The following is an 18,659-nucleotide window of genomic DNA, read 5'->3' as shown; positions in this document are numbered from 1 at the left end:
ATGATGAGTTTTTGGGGGCCCTAATTTGAGGCCTGCTAAAGCCGTCAAAAACATATAATTGGAAGGTCTTGTTTATTTTACGTATACATTTATCTTCACTTTAAAAGGTTTTTTATAACATTTCAGTAACCTAAAAAATCGCTTGACCGAGGAACCACTCGAGCTAACTCGAGGGCTGCTTTCGAAATCACATAGGCTACTTGCTTACTATTGGCCTAGTAGGTGAGAAACAGTATGTGACAAAAGTATGTCCGAATTCACAGTAGGTACTCTAAAAGAGTAGGGAAAAAATTAAAAATAAGAATCTACTCAAGAGAGTAGCTATGCGATTTCGGACGCAACCCAATTCTTTTCTTTATGGTGCGTTCACACCATGACGCAATTATAATTACAAGTTCTACAAGCACATGAAGGCTTTTTACAGTTCAGAATCGTTACGGTAATTAGGTACAACGTGTAAACTCCTAATTTTCTGAGAGCTAAGACTTGTTGTATGGTACCACGTGGCCACTGCATATTTAAGGTGTGTTCGGCTTGAAGCGGCGCTGTGCAGACCGATAGGGTGTATGACATCAAAGTACCGCGAGAGCGATTCGAAGCTTTATTTATGGTGATGTGAAAACAGCATTAATTTCAGGAGGGAACAACACTGATCTAAATGAATCTGACTAAACATGAATAGGCTACTGTCATTATTTATCACGTCATTGTTCATTTTTAATATTACTAATAAAATACTTTGTAGTTTTGTTTAAAACATATTTCAAATAGTTAGGGACGCCAAATGGTGCGCGAGATGAATCGAAAATATCCAATACACGTTTAAAAGTCTGTCCCCTCAAAAATGGCATTTTATACCTCGCACACTAAGTCTGTCTATGGATTTTTGAAAGAGACCAAGCTTAGAGATCGAATTCTTTGCGTGCCAAGGCTATCTAGATATGCTGCTCACTGTTGTTCTGAGATGCAGCCGTGTGTCTCTTGGCAGCAGCAGAGGCTTTTGGGGACTTACCGGAAACCAAACTTTTTTTTTTTCAAGCCTCAAACTTAACTGTTGTGTTGAAGTCGAAAGAGGAAAAGATCAGCAGAGTCCCGTTACATTTCAGACTCATACACAGTTCCTTGTTTTTCATCGTCATGTTGGATGTGAGAAAGTTGAGACGAAGAGAGATCAACAGTTTTAACCCGAGATAAAGTCCTGCGTCGAGCGTTTTCTTTTGCGCATAACGGGATCTTTGTTTTTATATCATGGAAGATGTGAGTATTTCATATAGCTTTCTTTTTCGATATACATATGGTGTTTTACAAGTGAAATTTAAAAATGCATAACAAACTTTATTTAAAATGAACAACCTTTGTCACAACTTTTAACCCCCATTATTGGCGACGTACGTGAAGTAAAACTCACTTGAAACTTTTTTTTGAAGTAAAACTCACTTGATTTAGTCAGTGCTGTTACTGTTATTCTGTCTCGGAAACTAAGTGTTAAAATGGTGGGTTGCATCACTTGTGTATTTGAAGCGTCTTTGTGCACTGAAACAAAAACTTATTGTAAATGGTCCAACAGAATCAGTGTTAAGAAGTAGGCTATTAATATTTTGTTCATCAGATCGAGGTGATGTAGCTTTTAGATCGGCACCAGGAAGTGAAGTACTTTAGCAGCATCCAACGCCCCTCTAAGTCAAAGCTTGTGTTTGTTAACAGATAGATAGATAGATAGATAGATAGATAGATAGATAGATAGATAGATAGATAGATAGATAGATAGATCAACAGACTGACAGGCAGATAGATAGATAGATAGATAGATAGATAGATAGATAGATAGATAGATCAACAGACTGACAGGCAGATAGATAGATAGATAGATAGATAGATAGATAGATAGATAGATAGAGCAACAGACTGACAGATAGATAGATAGATAGATAGATAGATAGATAGATAGATAGATAGATAAAAAATAGATGATAAATAGACAAAGAAACAGACTGACAGACAGATAGATAATAAATAGACGGACAGAGGCAGACACAGAAAGATAGATAGATAGATAGATAGATAGATAGATAGTTTTGGCATGTTTTTGACCCTGTTCCATCCATCCACCCATCCAGTGGTATCTCTCTCTCTCTCTCTCTCTCTCTCTATCTATGTCTGTCTGTATTTCTGTTCATCTGTCTGTCTCTATTATTTTGTTTTAAACTAACTATAAGTAAAACAAAACATAGATTTCTGCCAAAAAGATCCTCTTATTTGAAGAAGTAGTTTCAGGAAACGTTTACTGAAACAAGGAAGTAACATTGGTCAGTAGTGCTGGAAGGCAAAGCTGAAACCCACATTTTTAATATGTTGTGTACACAGACATAACTTGAATCTTTATTTAGCTTTTTATTTGATGAGACAGCATTACCTTGACGTTAGTATGCCATCTTGGTTATCATGTATTAGAGCAGAAGTGTCCTGAGTTGAAATGGGAATCAAGATAAATAGTCACAGATGTTTGTGTAAAGGAATCCATTTGTGTCTTCAGTGCACCCTGAATGGCACTAAATCACAGCCAATTTGATGCCATATTTATCTGAACATAATGACAGCATGGAAAAACATTCCCAATTTAATGTGGCGTTAAGACAAAGACCAGCTGCTGTTGTGGTCATAGTAAGTTTTGGTTGTTGTGGGAGTACATCTGTGATTTATATACTTCAGAAATACTTTCTGTTCACTGTTTTTTTTTTTTTTTTTTTTTTTATGAAGATCACCCAGTGTTCGCCTCTTAATGAAGCTCTTAATGAGGTTTCCCTCTTCTTTTTCAGCTTGTCATATACATTTAAAAGCAGTACCAGTAAAAAAGCACTTGTATATTATTTTTAGTCATTTAGATTTTCACTATCAGCCTAATGTCTGCATCGCTTCATGAACTACGACCATTGTAACCTTGAGCAAGACACCCAAATCCCACCAGGACTCAGACCACCCACAGTCCGTTCACTAAACATCTGATGCATTTTGCACACAAACATTTAAACGGTTTTGTTTGAAACACATAGTAGCAAATAAAGATGTATGCGTCATTAGCAGAATTCTTGTGTATTCAGATTTGAAAAGTTACCATTGCACACCATTCAAAAGTTTGGAGTTGGTAAAATGTTTTAATGTTTATAAAAGAAGTCTCTTAAGCTCTCCGAGGCTTCATTTATTTGATAAAAAAATACAGTAGGCTATAAAATATAGAAATATTGTGAAATATTATTGCAATTTAAAATAATAATGTTTGTTTTTTAAATTTGATAAAGCTGAATTTTCAGTATCATTACGCCAGACTTCAGTGTCACATGATCCTTCAGAAATCATTCTAATATGCTGATTTACTGCTCAAGAAACATTTCTTATAACAATTGTGCTGCATAACAATTTTGTGAAAACCATGGTACATTTTTTTTTTACATTTCAGGATTCTTTGACAAATATAAAGTTAAAAAGAAGAGCATTTATCCGCATCAGAAATCTTTTGTAACATTATAAATGTCTTTACTGACACTTTTGATCAATTGAATGCGTTCTGGCTGAATAAAAGTATTAAGAAAATGTACTGACTCCAAACATGTAACGGTAGTGTATTATTTTTTTGATCGACAGAAATTTGAAATATTCTACAAATATTTCTGCTAATTTCGTTTTTAAAATGATGTGCAATTGTTTTAATGACTTTTTATTGTGGTATCAACCATTTCATATTTACCAGCCCCTAAACAGCACATAAAAACAAAATGAACTGTGGTTGGTCCCTTTATATAATGGCATAAATGGGCGGTTCGTGACCAAAACAAGCTGGACCTATTTCCTTGCAGGGCTCAAACCATCAGCCTTATACATTCTGGCTCTGAGTTTGAGCCGCTAGGCCACACCATGCACCCACTAAAAGCAGTGAGATGCAAAAGCACTTGCGCATTCCAATTGATTCCTTCTTTGTTAGGATTGACCTGGTTTCACACTGACAGTTGTCCCTGCTGTCCCCTTTCTGTTAAGTAATTAGTAAGAACTAGTTTAGCAACAATTCTTAATTCCTGTAAAATCTGTAACTTTGGTTACTATTTCCTCTTTTATACTTCTCTGATTGGTATTCATGTTTTACACTTCCTTGCTGGAGATTTTGCAAATATACTACAACGATACTGCAACAGTTGTTTGAGTGGACAGGTTTCCATTTGTCTTTAGACAACTATTATTTATCGATGGAAAGTTACATGCACGCCAAAATCTGCAGTTTGAGTCGCTCTGGTCTTGAGAAGAACCGCACAGATGATTCATATTTAGATGTGTGGCGAGTTGACACCGGCCAGGTCAGCGCACAGCATAGGGCTCTGATATTAGACCCAGATGGAGATTTGTGCATGCATGGCTTTTTGGATGTATATGAAACACGTGATTGCTAAGATGTACCGCACTATACAATAATCTAGAGTATAGTAGTTTATGAGTTTATGCATGAAGCTTCTAGCATATTCTGCATTAGAAACCAGCTTTTTTTTATTTTGGAACATTTTGGAAGTGTAGATTTCAGTGTCTGAAAGTCAGTTATGTGTTGTTTTTATGTCTTTGTCTTATGTTAACTGCTATAAGAAGCTACTTTTAAAGTAGCTTTATTATTATTATATTTTTATATTATTATATTATATGTTGCGTGTTTTTTTTGTCATCATGACTTACATGAACTGCCTTAAGAATCTACCTTTAAAGAAGCTTTATACAATTGTTATTATTATTATGAATTACTTTTATTAATATAAATCGAGGGTGAGGCCAGAAATATTCAACGGGGTGGGCTTTCATAAAACAGTGCGCAAAGTGTATGAAAACTGCACGCCAAATTACCAAGAATAAAATGTAACTCAGCACAGTTTCAAGTTCAAAGTTTCAAAACCGCAAACAACAAAAACCTATAAAAAATAACACTGAAAAAACTTGAGTTCTGTTGCTTCTTTAAATCAAGTATAACCAAATTAGCTGTTACAAGTAATTTCAACTTAAATTAAATTAAACCTGACTTAAATCCAGTTGAATCTCGTATAACTTATAAAACATAAAGTTGACATTGCATAAATTATTGAGTAAAAGTAATGTAAAAGCATATGTTTCCATGACTTTTTTTTGTCATCATGACTTACATGAACTGCCTTAAGAATCTACCTTTAAAGAAGCTTTATACAATTGTTATTATTATTATGAATTACTTTTATTAATATAAATCGAGGGTGAGGCCAGAAATGTTCAACGGGGTGGGCTTTCATAAAACAGTGCGCAAAGTGTATGAAAACTGCACGCCAAATTACCAAGAATAAAATGTAACTCAGCACAGTTTCAAGTTCAAAGTTTCAAAACCGCAAACAACAAAAACCTATAAAAAATAACACTGAAAAAACTTGAGTTCTGTTGCTTCTTTAAATCAAGTATAACCAAATTAGCTGTTACAAGTAATTTCAACTTAAATTAAATTAAACCTGACTTAAATCCAGTTGAATCTCGTATAACTTATAAAACATAAAGTTGACATTGCATAAATTATTGAGTAAAAGTAATGTAAAAGCATATGTTTCCATGACTTATTGATCATATCATTTTTTACACTGCATGCCAAACGCAATAAAATGGCTCTTCCTATTTTCTATCAAGTACGTCAAACGTTAAATGAATTTTTAGAAGTCAGAAGAGCTCAAACCTAAGGCTCTATGATATTCTGGTCCCTAGATAGGGCTCGAGTTCCTCCATTTAATACATTTTTCTGGCTCATTTGATCAGCCACCATGTGAAAGTCATATATCACGTTTTCATTATAGCACAAATTTGTGACAAGTCAAACTGCAAAATGTATCGGGTGTTAAATGATCTTCACAACCCCAGTATGAGAAATAGCAATACTGATGGTAGCCTCAGAAGATACCACTAATGAAACTTCTCGATTTCTTAAATTATCTCATCTAGTACTGCAAGTTCCTGTTTGACTAAAGTGAGGTTAACATATGTCTTGGCTTATTTCATGCTTTATTTTGCACTGTAAAACACTGCATGCTCTGCCTCACTCTGCTTTCGAAACCAAATGGGCTCCACTCTTTTTTTTCATAATATGGATTTTTCCGTCCCACCCAAAGACTCCCTCCCTCCCTGTCTCTCTCTCTCTCTCTCTCTCTCTCTCTCTCTCTCTCTCTCTCTCTCTCTCTCTCTCTCTCTCTCTCTCTCTCTCTCTCTCTCTCTCTCTCTCTCTCTCTCTCTCTATCTATCTATCTATCTCTCTCTCTCTCTCTCTCTCTCTCTCTCTCTCTTTCTCCATTGAGTCGTGTTGTGATGTTCCTCTGCGCTCTGCTCCAATTTACACACAAACAGAACGAGAAAAACAAAGAGGCTCCCTCACGCTCCAATCTCCTCCCTCAGCACAGACAGTGCGAGGGCATGAGTAACCTGTTGCCGATGTTAGTTTCCCGGACAGGGCAGTGTGAGAAAGTCCCAATTTTCCTCCCTCGGACACCTGTACCTTCTATAGCACACGCTGCTCTTTCCAAAGGCCCGCAGTGAAAGTGGAAAAACAGCTCAATGACCCTCTAAAGAGACATCCTGAGGAATTTCCTCACATTCAAAATTCCTGGGAAGTCCAAATACGACTGCAGTGGGGCGTATTTGATTTTATTAATCTAAAAATATATGCAAAACTTTATTCAAAAGGCATACAACTGTATTTGCGTGTCTTGTCTTGATGGTTAGAACTAGATTTGACTTCATAAACTAGGAATGGCTTGCTTCCCACAAATGAAAAGTTGTTATCTAAAGAGGAATGATCAGATGTTATTTTTTAACAAGACGATGTTCCTGCCCAAATTGCAAAGAGAATCAAGAAGTGGCTTGTGATCAAGTCCATCAGGCTCATGTTTTGGCCTGGTCAGAGTCTAGATTTGAACCCGATAGTGAATATTTATTCCACATTAAACTCAAATTAACTGGGAGACACTTTTCAACTACTTATGAACTGTTTGAAGCCATTAACATTGAGTGGGAAAACACTGGCAGTATTTGTGCAATTCTTGCTAATTTCCTGACTTGTGATTTAAATGGTTAAGACCATTAAAAAAAAAATTGCCCAGGAATGTGTTTTTAGTGTTTGTTTTAATGTTTTTGTCATTTCTATAGTTTTAGTTTTTATTTATTTCCAATTAGTCATTTTAGTGCTTTGACATTCAACAAGGCAACATTTATAACTGTCAGATAGTCGTCATTTAGTTTTTTACTAAATGCCTAATGTTTTAACTATCTAATTACTAAAATAGTTTTCAATAGTTTTAGTTTAAGTCAATGATAATAAATCTTCTTCAGTGTTATTTTTAAGGGTGTAATATTGCACCTTCAACGTTTAATTTTAAAGGTTAGAAGTATGCTGAATGATAAAACCAGATAAGATCCTCAAAAGTCGTGAGAAGGCTGTGAAAAATGAAACGCAACAGATGTGGAAATAAGGCGTCATCCGTCCCTTTTATTTATTAAGTCTGAAAAGGTGTTGAAGGTCATATGAAACCCAGACCTGCCAAAAATGATAATCTATCCGCTACATGCAGACCTCCCATTTCAGGAATGCTCTCGTTGGACTCAGATCTCAATGCATGCCAAGTCAAACTGAAATGTTGGTTCACAAAGAAATGCTGATTCCTTATTCCTTGGCAAAACAGGGTGTGAAAGAGGAGCCAGCCAAGCCTAAAGAGGTGAGGAGCACTGGGAAGGCGGGCTGGTTGAAGAAGTCTTCAGGGAAGTTCTTGAGCAGCTACAAGGACCGGTACATTCAGCTGGACCGAACAGTGATTGAGGTCTATGAGAATGAGGTAAGTCTGCTAAATCATGATAAAACCTAGACAACCCCGTTGTACTTCCATAATGTGATTTATTTCTGAGTAAAATATAATATTGCACAAGAAAAAGGACTGGGACTTGATTGTATATCCATTGGGAAATGGATTGGATTGTAAAGTTTTCATTCCCTTTGCTAAAACAATTTTTTATTTGTAGCTACAGTATTTGGCTGTTGGTTAACATTAAAGGGATAGTTCACCCAAAAATGAAAATTCTGACATAATTTACTCACCCTCAAGTTGTTCCAAACCTGAATGAATTTCTTTCTTCTGTTGAACACAAATTAAGATATTTTGGAAGAATGTTGGGAACCAAACAGTTGTGGGGCACCATTGACTGGTATGAAAAAAAAAATACTATGGAAGTCAATTGAGCCCATCAACTCTTTGGCTACTGACATTATTCAACACATTATTCAAATTTGATAATTTTCAACTATCCCTTTAAGCATAACATTGGTTAACAATAGCCTCCTGTGTCAAGGGAAATGGAATATGGGAAATGGAAATGGATTTTGTCCCGTAAGAATAATGTGCACAAGTTTTCTAGAAAGCTAGTTTTTGTTTTTGGATGGATCTTTACTGATTTCCATCCCAAATGCAAAGCAGAACGAATTTAGATTTATCATTAGCCATTCCACTCGTTGATGATCACACGTTGACGTGATTGGTTACAAGGTAGTTTGAGACGTCAGAAACACCAGCGATTTCAAACCGTGTTTTTGAGACTGTTTTTGGTTCACTGCAGATTTAAGGTGAAAATACTCAGCAATGGTGTTGACTTATGAATTTGCACATGGTTTGTCTTAAAACACATTAAAAACACCACATAGACATATAAACAATATTAAAAACTTGATTTTCACCTCAGGGGGACTTTAATTATTGAAACCCATGAAAATTGTCGTTTACTCACCACCATCTTTTTAAATCCGTATGACTCTCCTTCATCTGTTATTTTTATCAGCATGTCCAGGCATCTTTTTTTCATTCAGTAAAAGCGAATGATGACCCACAGTGGTCAGATTTTTGGATCTGTTCTTAACACACACACACACACACACACACACAAATGTAGTGGACAAATCATAATGACTATTTTTAGTCTTAATGCAGTGTGAATATTCTGCTAACTGTTTTCTATGGAAGAAAGTCAGTCATACAGGTTTCATTTTTGGATTAACTATCCCTTTAAATGGATCGTAGCTAAAACTCCATGAATTAGCATCTTTCGAATAATATAATTTTTTGGTTTATCCTTTTACAAATAGAACACTTTTCCCTGTCGTGCAGGAATTAACAACATGCCTGGAGAAAGTGGACCTGGACAACTATGTCACTTGTCACGAGTTAAAGAGTCCCTTCAAGAAGAAACACAGGCTGGTACTAATACGAAGCCCTAAGAGCGGTAACAAGGTAATAATTAACATTTCAGCACAGTACAACGTCAAGTAAATCAGTCTACCATTCCTTTTGTATGTGATATAAAGAGTGGCTCACATTAGGATGACAATGCAATACACAGTTGTCGATGGCTGCCTTGCAGTTGTGACGTCATTAGTTCAATATGGCACGCACTAGAGGCACACTAGGTCATTGTACTGAGTCTCATGAATCAGACACATATCTGAACGGACACATGACCAATGATAAGACGGTTACTCATGCCTCATGCTCTGTGCCACTTCACTGATTTCACATTTACTGTAAATAATGACAGAACGCATATGTGAAAGGTTGTCTGTTGCATGTTCAAAATTGCTGAGTCGTGCTTGTCTTTGACCTTGGTGTCAAGAATTGCGACACTTATAAGATAAAAATTGATAAACATCCTGTGGTACAGGACTCCATCCAGGGTTATCTTGTTCCATGTTTCAGATTTTTCATGTTTTATCTTGGGTTAGTAATTCATATAGTTTGTTTTTGGCACTGTACTTCATGATTAGCACCACAAAGGTTTCATAGCCCAGTTTTTCACATGTTTCTAATGCTTTGTTAAAAAGGTTTTCAAAAAGCTGAATGTTCAAAAAATGTTAACCCACTCATCATGAGATAGCAAGACAACCTTTAGCAGAGCATTACTTCCTGTCCTAGTGTTTATATATTCAAAAGGCAGAGGCAAGATTTCCTGTGTAACCTTGCAAATGCTTGTGGTATATCAAAACAGCCGCAAACCATCATATTTTCACTTTCTAGTGGATTTTCCTCCATAGACTATATGTAGAGTGTAAGTATATTGTAAAAAATTTGCTTTGATAGGTTAACTCAAAAAATGAGATGTAATATTATTTTTCTTACACTTTAAATAAGTGTTATTTTAGTATTATTTATATACTTTTAAAGTATTTATTAATATTTTGAATTAGCTTCTATTTTTATATTTTCAATTTTTGTAAACATATGTGCTTGTTATTTTTTATTAGTTTTTGTTTTTAAATTTGTATTTATCTTTACTTTTATTTCAGGTTTAGTTTCAATAAATAGTACTTTATTTTTTAGCACTTGAACTTATTTTATTTTAGTTAGTTGGCAACTTTTCAAATTTTCTCTTAATAATGTACGTAATAATGTAAATAATTGTAAATATTGAAAATGACAATAATGTAAATAATCATTGTTTATACTTCTTTTAATGAGCGCTCCAGATGGTTTTACCAACTTATAATTGTATTTTAAGCCCCACAGAAATGCATTTTAATTCAGAAATTGAAAGCTTGTTAATAATAGAAGAGGTGTATTGAAGTCATTGTTTGTATGAATTGCATTATTAATGTATTTTTGAATAAATTAATAGACGTGTGAAAAAGAATGTCACATAATTGACCCAGATACAGTTTTAAGGGCATTAAATGTTTTAAAAATATTTAAGCATTCAAATTCTTTTTTTGTTTTGACAAATATATATATATATATATATATATATATATATATAATTTTTTTTTTTTTTTTTTTTTTTTTAAAGATTAGTTTCACTTTATGCTTGTAGACTGCTGGATCTTGTTACTGTATGTCAAACTGTTGTTTCCTGGCGCATTAGAGTTGATGGTAAATGATGACTTCATCCTAAGGGAGTGACATGCACATGATATGTCATAACTTTTGGACATACACTATGTGTCATACTGCTCTATGAGCCCATATCTCTTACAAAAAGAGATTTTATTCTGTAAATATTTGTAGAATTCTTTAGCATATTCAGTGTTTACTATACGTGAATCCATGTGCTCTGAATATAGAGAGTCTTGGAGGTGGGGAGAGGACTTTAGAAATGCGGAAGATACCTAACAGGCGAAATATGCTTTATTACTAACAGATGACGAGAGCGAAGCGTTGGCGAACTGCAAAGAGCTCAGCAGATGTCAAGAGACTTCTCTAGAAGAGAAAATGCGTGTGTGTGTGTGTGTGTGTGCGTTTAAAGAACAGCCAGACCATCATGTCACTTTTTCCTCTCCTGAATATTGTGACCAGCCAGCTGAATGAGTCAGACACCACAGCCTAGTGTTTTATTTTATAATTAAACTTCAAGTACTGTAGTTCTTGAAAAGAGTTTAAAGATTTAAGAGATTCCAAACCCTCCTGTTTCACTTTTTACGAATATTTTAGGCACACCCTACTCTAAGAACATAAATCTTTTTCATTTTTTTTTTTTTTTTTTAGGGTGAAGTGTACTTCGGAGGCTCATGCTGAGCCTGGCAAAATACAGGATGCTAGACACACTTCATATAAACCTAACACAGCTCAACAATGGGACATAAAAACAAACATCCTACGGACAAATCACTTTGTTTTTTTTAGTGATTTTTCAGTATTTAGGGATGTTCATTGCAAAACAGAAACTGGATACTTGATTAAACCTTCATAGAGTACTGAATATATTTGTTAAAATGTGGTCTGCAGATAATGCATGTGGTCCACCATAATATTAGGTGCGGGCAACATGACATTGAATCCAGGGTTATTTCAGAATTTTATTTCGTAAAGAAAAGTAAAATAGGTTTAGCATGTGCAACTAAAGCTTTAATTTTTTCAATGTTTTATTTATGTGTATGCATATACTATTTTCAAAGACTTCATCTAAATTTGTTGTGTTCATTTTAGGTCCAAGATGTCAAACTTCAGGCACAAAATCCGGAGGAAAAAGAAGCCTGGATCAAGGCACTCGCTGAAGGAATCAATAAGGCAAAGAACAAAATTTTTGATGAGGTACTGTTCATTGTTCAGCTATTAAACTTTCCTGTGATATTTGAAGACACTTATATAAATAAGGCCATGCCATGCAAAAAAAACGTACCAATCCTTACATTGAATCCATACATGAATGATCATAATTACAGTTACTTATACCAAGCTAGCTGCTTATTTTTTATGGTTTGTATCTCAGGTAAAAGTTGATGAAAGCTGCTCATTAGAACATGTTACTCGGACTCGACCTAAGGGGAACCGTGGAAGAAGACCGCCAACAAGGATACACATGAAGGAGGTACGATATAATTGTTTCAAACATACAAAAAAGCCTTTTAACATTTATCATCCCTGTTGGAGGATAATTAGGGATACAATTTAGCCAATAAATGGCTAATATAAATTTTTTATAATTCGTCTAAAACTATTAATTACAAAAATACTGAAAGATAAAATAAATGCTTTTAATAAATTAATAAATGCATTGTTAATTTAGGCGTCACAACAGCATAATGTAATATAAGGTAATAAAGGAAATGAGCATGCACAATTAAATATGCAATATTGAGTTGTTTAATGCTTTTGAAGAAATCTCTTATGTTCACCTAGACTACATTTATTTGAACAATGAGCAGTCTTAAGATATAATATTACAATTGAAAATATTTTTTTTTCTATTTTATTATATTTTAAAGTGCATTTTTTTCCAGAAGCCATTAGTTCAGTCTTCAGTGTCTCATGATTCTTCATAAATCATTCTTATATGCTGATTTGCTGCTCAATAAACATTTGTTTTTATTTTCAATGTCTTTACTGTCACTTTTTTATAACTTAATGCATCCTTGCTGAATACATTTTTTTTATTTTATTTTATCGTACTGACCCAAAACTTTTGAATGGAAATGTATGTATTGTGAATCCCTGAGTACAATAATCCAGCAATATCCTCTAAATAAACTATTCTGGCTATTCTTACAGGTTGCGAATGTCTCAAGTGATGGAATATTGAGACTGGACCTTGATGGTGAAGTTGCCATGCCGAATGGAACTCATTGCTTGAATACAGAAGAGGATAAACAGAGTGAATCTTCTAAACCATCTGTGTCAATGAACAGCATTCAAGAGGAGGACGATGAAGAGTCCACTCCTCAGAAGAAAGTTATAAAGCCACCCATGCCGCCATCGAAAGACAACAAACCCTGTGAAATCCATGAAGAGGATGAGCCCAAAAATGAGGAAGCTGCACCGCAAAAGAAGATTCTAATGCCGCCGATGCCTCCATCAAAGGAAACTAAACCCTGTGGATCTGTTGATGGGGCTGCTGCTGTTGAGGAGAATATCTCAGACAGTAAAGCAGAGGTTGAAGCAGATAACACTGACACTTCTGAACGAACCTCCTCGACCAAGAGCGTCCAGCCCCCTAATCCTCCATCCAAACATATGAAGCCCAGCCAACCGGTAACACCAGCCACAGTCACAACAGAGGAAAAAGAACCTCAAGAGAAAAATGAAGAGGTTGACGGTGAAGGTACCGAAGTGAATGGAGCTTCAAACGAGAAAGAAGACCAGAACAAGTCAGAAGAGGGAGAGACCTTTGTCGTATCCAAAAAGGTAATGAAACCCCAAGTAGTAATGTGGGATTCACCCTCTATGCCATCAAAAGAACCTAGTGCTGAACAAGAAGTGAAAAATTCAAAGAAAGCCTCAGATAGCACTGGAGAAGTGGCAACCTCAGAAGAACCTCACCAACTTAATCTTACTCCACTTTCGACCCCTGAATCTGTAAAAAAGAGTCCTGGTCCCCCTGCTCCACCCAAGAAGAAGCCATTTAAGGCAACTGCCAAAAAGGAGGACACTCCCCCACAAAGTGGCCCAGTGGTCCTTACCGACACCACCATTTTGTCTTCAGAAAAGGTCCCTGAGCAGTCTTCAAAAACAGATGACATCAAATTGACGATTCCAGAACCCAAAACTGAGCCTGTTGGCGATGTGTCAAGCGAAGAGTTGGAGGAGAAGTCTTTAGACAGTGGCCAACACTCAGGAGAAGAGTCTGAGACTGGTGAACAAGTTACGCCGTCCTCCCCAAAGCTCAAAGGAAGCTCCCAGGTACTAGATTTAGAGACCAGCGAGGATGATCTAGAACCATCTGACAGCAAAGCGAAGAGTTTGGAGGAGCCATCGTTAAAAAACCCGTCCACCACCCCAGAGACCTCAGTTCCCAGTGCAAATCCAACCCCAAGCCATTGTGCCAACAAGTCCCTGTTTCTCTCTATGTCTCTCAAGCATTCTTCCAAGTCTCGCTCCGCATCCCTAGGAGACCTCCTTGCGGAGAACGCAGAGGAGGTGGAAATCGAGGGAAAAGAGATACCAATTAAACGGCATGGAAGTGACATGAAGGACTTGCAAAGCAAAGTGTCTTTTGAGATAGAAGCGACGGGAGAGCTGCTGAATTCAATCGCAACTGGACAGAGCGGAGAGGCGGAAATGAAGGTGGAAGCGAGACCAGAGACCTTGCTCAATGAAGCAATGGAGAAGCTCAGGAAAGCTGACCAGTTCTTACGGGAAGCCAGGAGCCTTAAAGATCATAACAAAAGCAACAGATTAAGTTGGTAATGGTAAGTGTTGGTGGAAAGAACCTATAGGGATGATCTATGCTGAAAATGTTAAGTATGCTAATGATCAAATGCAATTCTTACCCCCATTTTCAAATCTCCAAGCTACTATTTAAACCTCGCTAGGCTAAGATGCCTTACAGTTTTGCTAATGTAGCTACGAAGCCTCTAGACGGTGATAATGCAGGCCTACGTATTGTTGCAAGGCTGACAAACCATTTTCTCTCCAAAATAAGTAAAAACTCAAGAGCTAAATTTGTACATGCTACATTTTATTTTGTGGAGAAATAGCTAGTTAGCTCACCTGCTGTAATGTCAAGTGTGTTTTTAGCTTGCTTCAGACTCTCTTTAGGATTTGTTTCTTATTCCATCAATTTCCTAATGATTTTGGTCTTAGTTATATATCGCACTTTGTTCTGTAGATTTGAAGATTTGTTGTACACAAAATGTGTGCCTTATGTATCAGATGACAAATCCCCATAAATAACATGTGCACATAACCACTATTGGGATAAGTTAGCTTTTTACGCTAACACGTTTGTTGAACGGTTTATGTTGTATTTTGAATTTTGCACTGCAACTCCTGTGTAAAAAAGGAGTTTAAAATCATGTGTGAAGGGACATTAGACATTAAGTTAGCTAGTGAAAACGAGAAATCGAGGAGAGATACCGAAGTGCTTTTTAAAGTTGTACTAGTATGTTTTGTTCACAAGCCCTAATTTCCCACTTTTAAAAATACAGTAAGCTATTGCAGCCATTTTGCTAACTAAACTGAATTAGACCACCCGTCCCTTTAACCACACGTCCTCGCTCCAAAACTCCGCCTTTCAAAGCCTTCTCAGCCAACCCGAATGTGCGCGGTAATTCACAGGGAGATTTTTCTGGAGATTGTTTTCTGATTGGCTGCTCTCCTGACACTTTTTTTTTTTGCTGTTTACAGAGCCAAGACAAAGAGACATGTGTTTTTCTTAAGAAATCCATTTCAGTGATATCTGAAAATAATAATAATAAATTACAGCACCTTTAAACCTTGTTGATCATAAAATACCTAAAATATAATAAATAATGATTAATCACAGTTTAAAACAAAATATATAGCACATGAATAGTAGTGTACAACATAACTATATATGTCCTGGTCCATGTCTGTTGTGGAAAGTGCAGGCCAGAGTTTACAGTTACCTATTCAGTTCTGAATGATTCAGAGATGTTTTCACCACATTTAAAATTATTCATTTTAAATGTATCAGATATGAAATCATAGTAAAGGTGAAGAGTAAACATTATTCCATGATCTAATGACTACCTAATCTAAAGAATATCCATTTTACTATTTAAAATGTTCACCAATACAGTTCTAAAGTTTGGGATTGGTACGATTTTTTAAAATGTTCTTTCATAATCTCTTATGCTCACCTAGACTAATTTATTTGATCAAAATACAGTAAAAACAGTAATATTGTGAAATATTTTAAAATAACTTTTCTATTTTAATAAATGTAAAAATGTAATTTAGTCTTGTGATGGAAATTATTTGATATTATCTGTTACAAACAATTGTGCAATGTTGAAGCCGTAATAGATTTTTATTTTCATGATTCTTTGATTTAATAGAAAGTTCATAAATGTCTTTACTGTCACTTTTGATCAATTTAATGTGTATTAAAAGCATTAATTTCTTATTAAAAAATCTTTCTGACCCCAGACTTTTGAACGGTATTGTAGGAGTCACAACTTTAAGTTGTAACTGTGTTGAAGCTTGATTTTCTGCCATTTTCTTCTTCTCAAAGTGTTTGCACATCATGGTAGCACTGCGAAAAGACACATAATCATGCACACACTGTAAGTAAATGGTCTGTCCATTGTGTTCTGTCATACTGATGATGTGGCCACAGCGGTTCACTCTTCACACAGTCTATTAATAAACTACAGATAGCTTCCTGCTGCCTAGCCCAATCGGCATGTCACCTTTAGTTTCTTTACGCAGTCATAGCTGGTTACCACAGCCCATATATAAAGTTGTTTTTTATAGATAAACGGTTACTGAGTGTCTGCAAAACCAACTTGTGTAGGAGATGGTAACATCAAGTTAGTTTCACTTCAAATTATTGTAGACCTAATAAAATCAAGAATATTCCCATGATGAAAAGTGTTTTTTTTTTGTTTGTTTTTTGTGGTACCATTTTGTTAGATATGATCTTACCTGTAAATACTCTTTGATATGAAATATAGTCTTTGGTAATGAGATTCATCTTAGTTCTTTGTCCTTTGCGCAGTACATTTCTTTTAGCGTTTAATTTCCCTCTGACGTTTCGAATTGTACTCATATTTTTAATGCTTTTATTGAATATTTGAACATTATGTTGTAAATAACACTGCCGCCAGTGAAGTGCTTAATATTTAAGTTATTAATGTTCTGACATATTCATGTTTGTTGTCTGTCTAAAACAAAGCTTAAGAACAAATTTAGAATTACTGTTTACTGTTAAATGTTTACTATTGAATTTTGAAGAGGCTGATTGTTATATTATGTCTTACAGTATCTGTTAATTGCATTCACTAACTGGACTAATGTTTTTTTATTATTATCTAAATGCATATTAAATGTGCAAAAATGGGAAATAATTGCTTTGCAAGGCATGTCTAAATAAAGAAGTTCAAGTTCAAAGTTCAAAGTTTTATTTGCCATTTGCAGAGCACAAAAAGAATTGTACACATACATAGGAATTGCACTGCATCACCCTTAGAGTCAATATATATATACATATATATATACATATATATATATATATATATATATATATATATATATATACACATACATACACACACACACATATATATACATATACATACACACACACATATACATATATATCTATATATATATATACATATATATACATACAAACACACATACATATACACATATATAAATAAATTAATGAATAAATGACAGAATGTCTTTAATATTCACTGTGTTGTCGGACTCTTTGTGGCTTTTTCTGTCCATTTTAATATATTAAATATTATATGCAGTACCGTTGAAATGTTTGTCATGTTTATGTTTGTTGTTTTTTTTAAAGAAATTGGTGCTTTTATCACTTGCATTAATCAAAGAATGTTTCAAATTAATGTTATTTTCTGTTTCTCCAAAACTGTTTGACTTTCTACTAGAACGGAGTTGGATTAAGTTTAACATTTCCTTCTTTTATACACACTATTTTCAAGTTTGTGTCTATTTCTAATTAAATCAACTGAGCTGCAACAACTGAAATACAAATGCAGTGTTCGAGCTGTGTACATGCACAGTGGTACACAAATACTTGGTCGGTTTAGAATTGACTAAAACAGGAAGTGTTTTATATACAGAGCTTTTTGCTTTTACCATGTTTTTTTGTGTGTGTGTGTGTGTGTGTGATGTTATTAACTGGATTACATAAACAGAGTAAATGTGAGTTACAGGAATCAGTCTGGTGGGTGCGTGTGTGTAGAAATAGGCAGGTATTCTTGTTTTTAACCTAAAGAATCAGTTCCGCATTATGCTTTAGAATTGCAAAATGTGGAACTGATCAACAGAACACTGCCTGCTTACCACAACTACACAGACCAAAGATAGCCTACCCCTTTTACACATTAAAAAAAGCCCTAGGCTAACGTTTCAATGTTGCTTTGCAATGTCAAAGTCAATCTGAAAATGTAACATTAAGATATCAGGAGCATGTAGTCCTGTTGACCAATATGATCCTGAACTTTACAGCCTTTAATATCCACAAATTTTCATTAGAGTTGGTATAATGTTTTTTTGTTACGCAAAGCATCCTCTATTTCCTCCTTTTATAGAAGTGATCTGTATTGTCCTTTTCCTTTTGAAGTATCAAAATACTGTGTAGATAACAAGCCTTGAGTTTCACTCGTCTCCCTCTGCTGGCATGATAGGAGATGTTTTTTGGAACAAAGTCTGCTTTGTTTCCCT

General features: G+C 35.1%; 1 protein-coding gene across 1 annotated transcript; it reads left to right on the top strand.

Annotated features, from left to right (window-relative positions):
* The first annotated feature begins 950 nt into the window (after window positions 1–950).
* plekho2 (pleckstrin homology domain containing, family O member 2) lies at window positions 951–17,351 on the top strand. The gene is made up of 6 exons (XM_084108886.1): window positions 951–1,257; window positions 7,713–7,862; window positions 9,183–9,305; window positions 11,988–12,092; window positions 12,271–12,369; window positions 13,050–17,351. The coding sequence occupies exons 1-6, from the start codon at window positions 1,249–1,251 to the stop codon at window positions 14,682–14,684; spliced, it is 2,121 nt and encodes a 706-aa protein (XP_083965012.1). The 5' UTR covers window positions 951–1,248; the 3' UTR covers window positions 14,685–17,351.
* Window positions 17,352–18,659: the final 1,308 nt, after the last annotated feature.

This window comes from Abramis brama, assembly GCF_963993115.1.
Source record: "Abramis brama genome assembly, chromosome: 3".
NCBI lineage: Eukaryota > Metazoa > Chordata > Actinopteri > Cypriniformes > Leuciscidae > Abramis > Abramis brama.
Note: the sequence above shows the minus strand (reverse complement) of the source record. Positions and strands in the feature narration are given on the sequence as shown.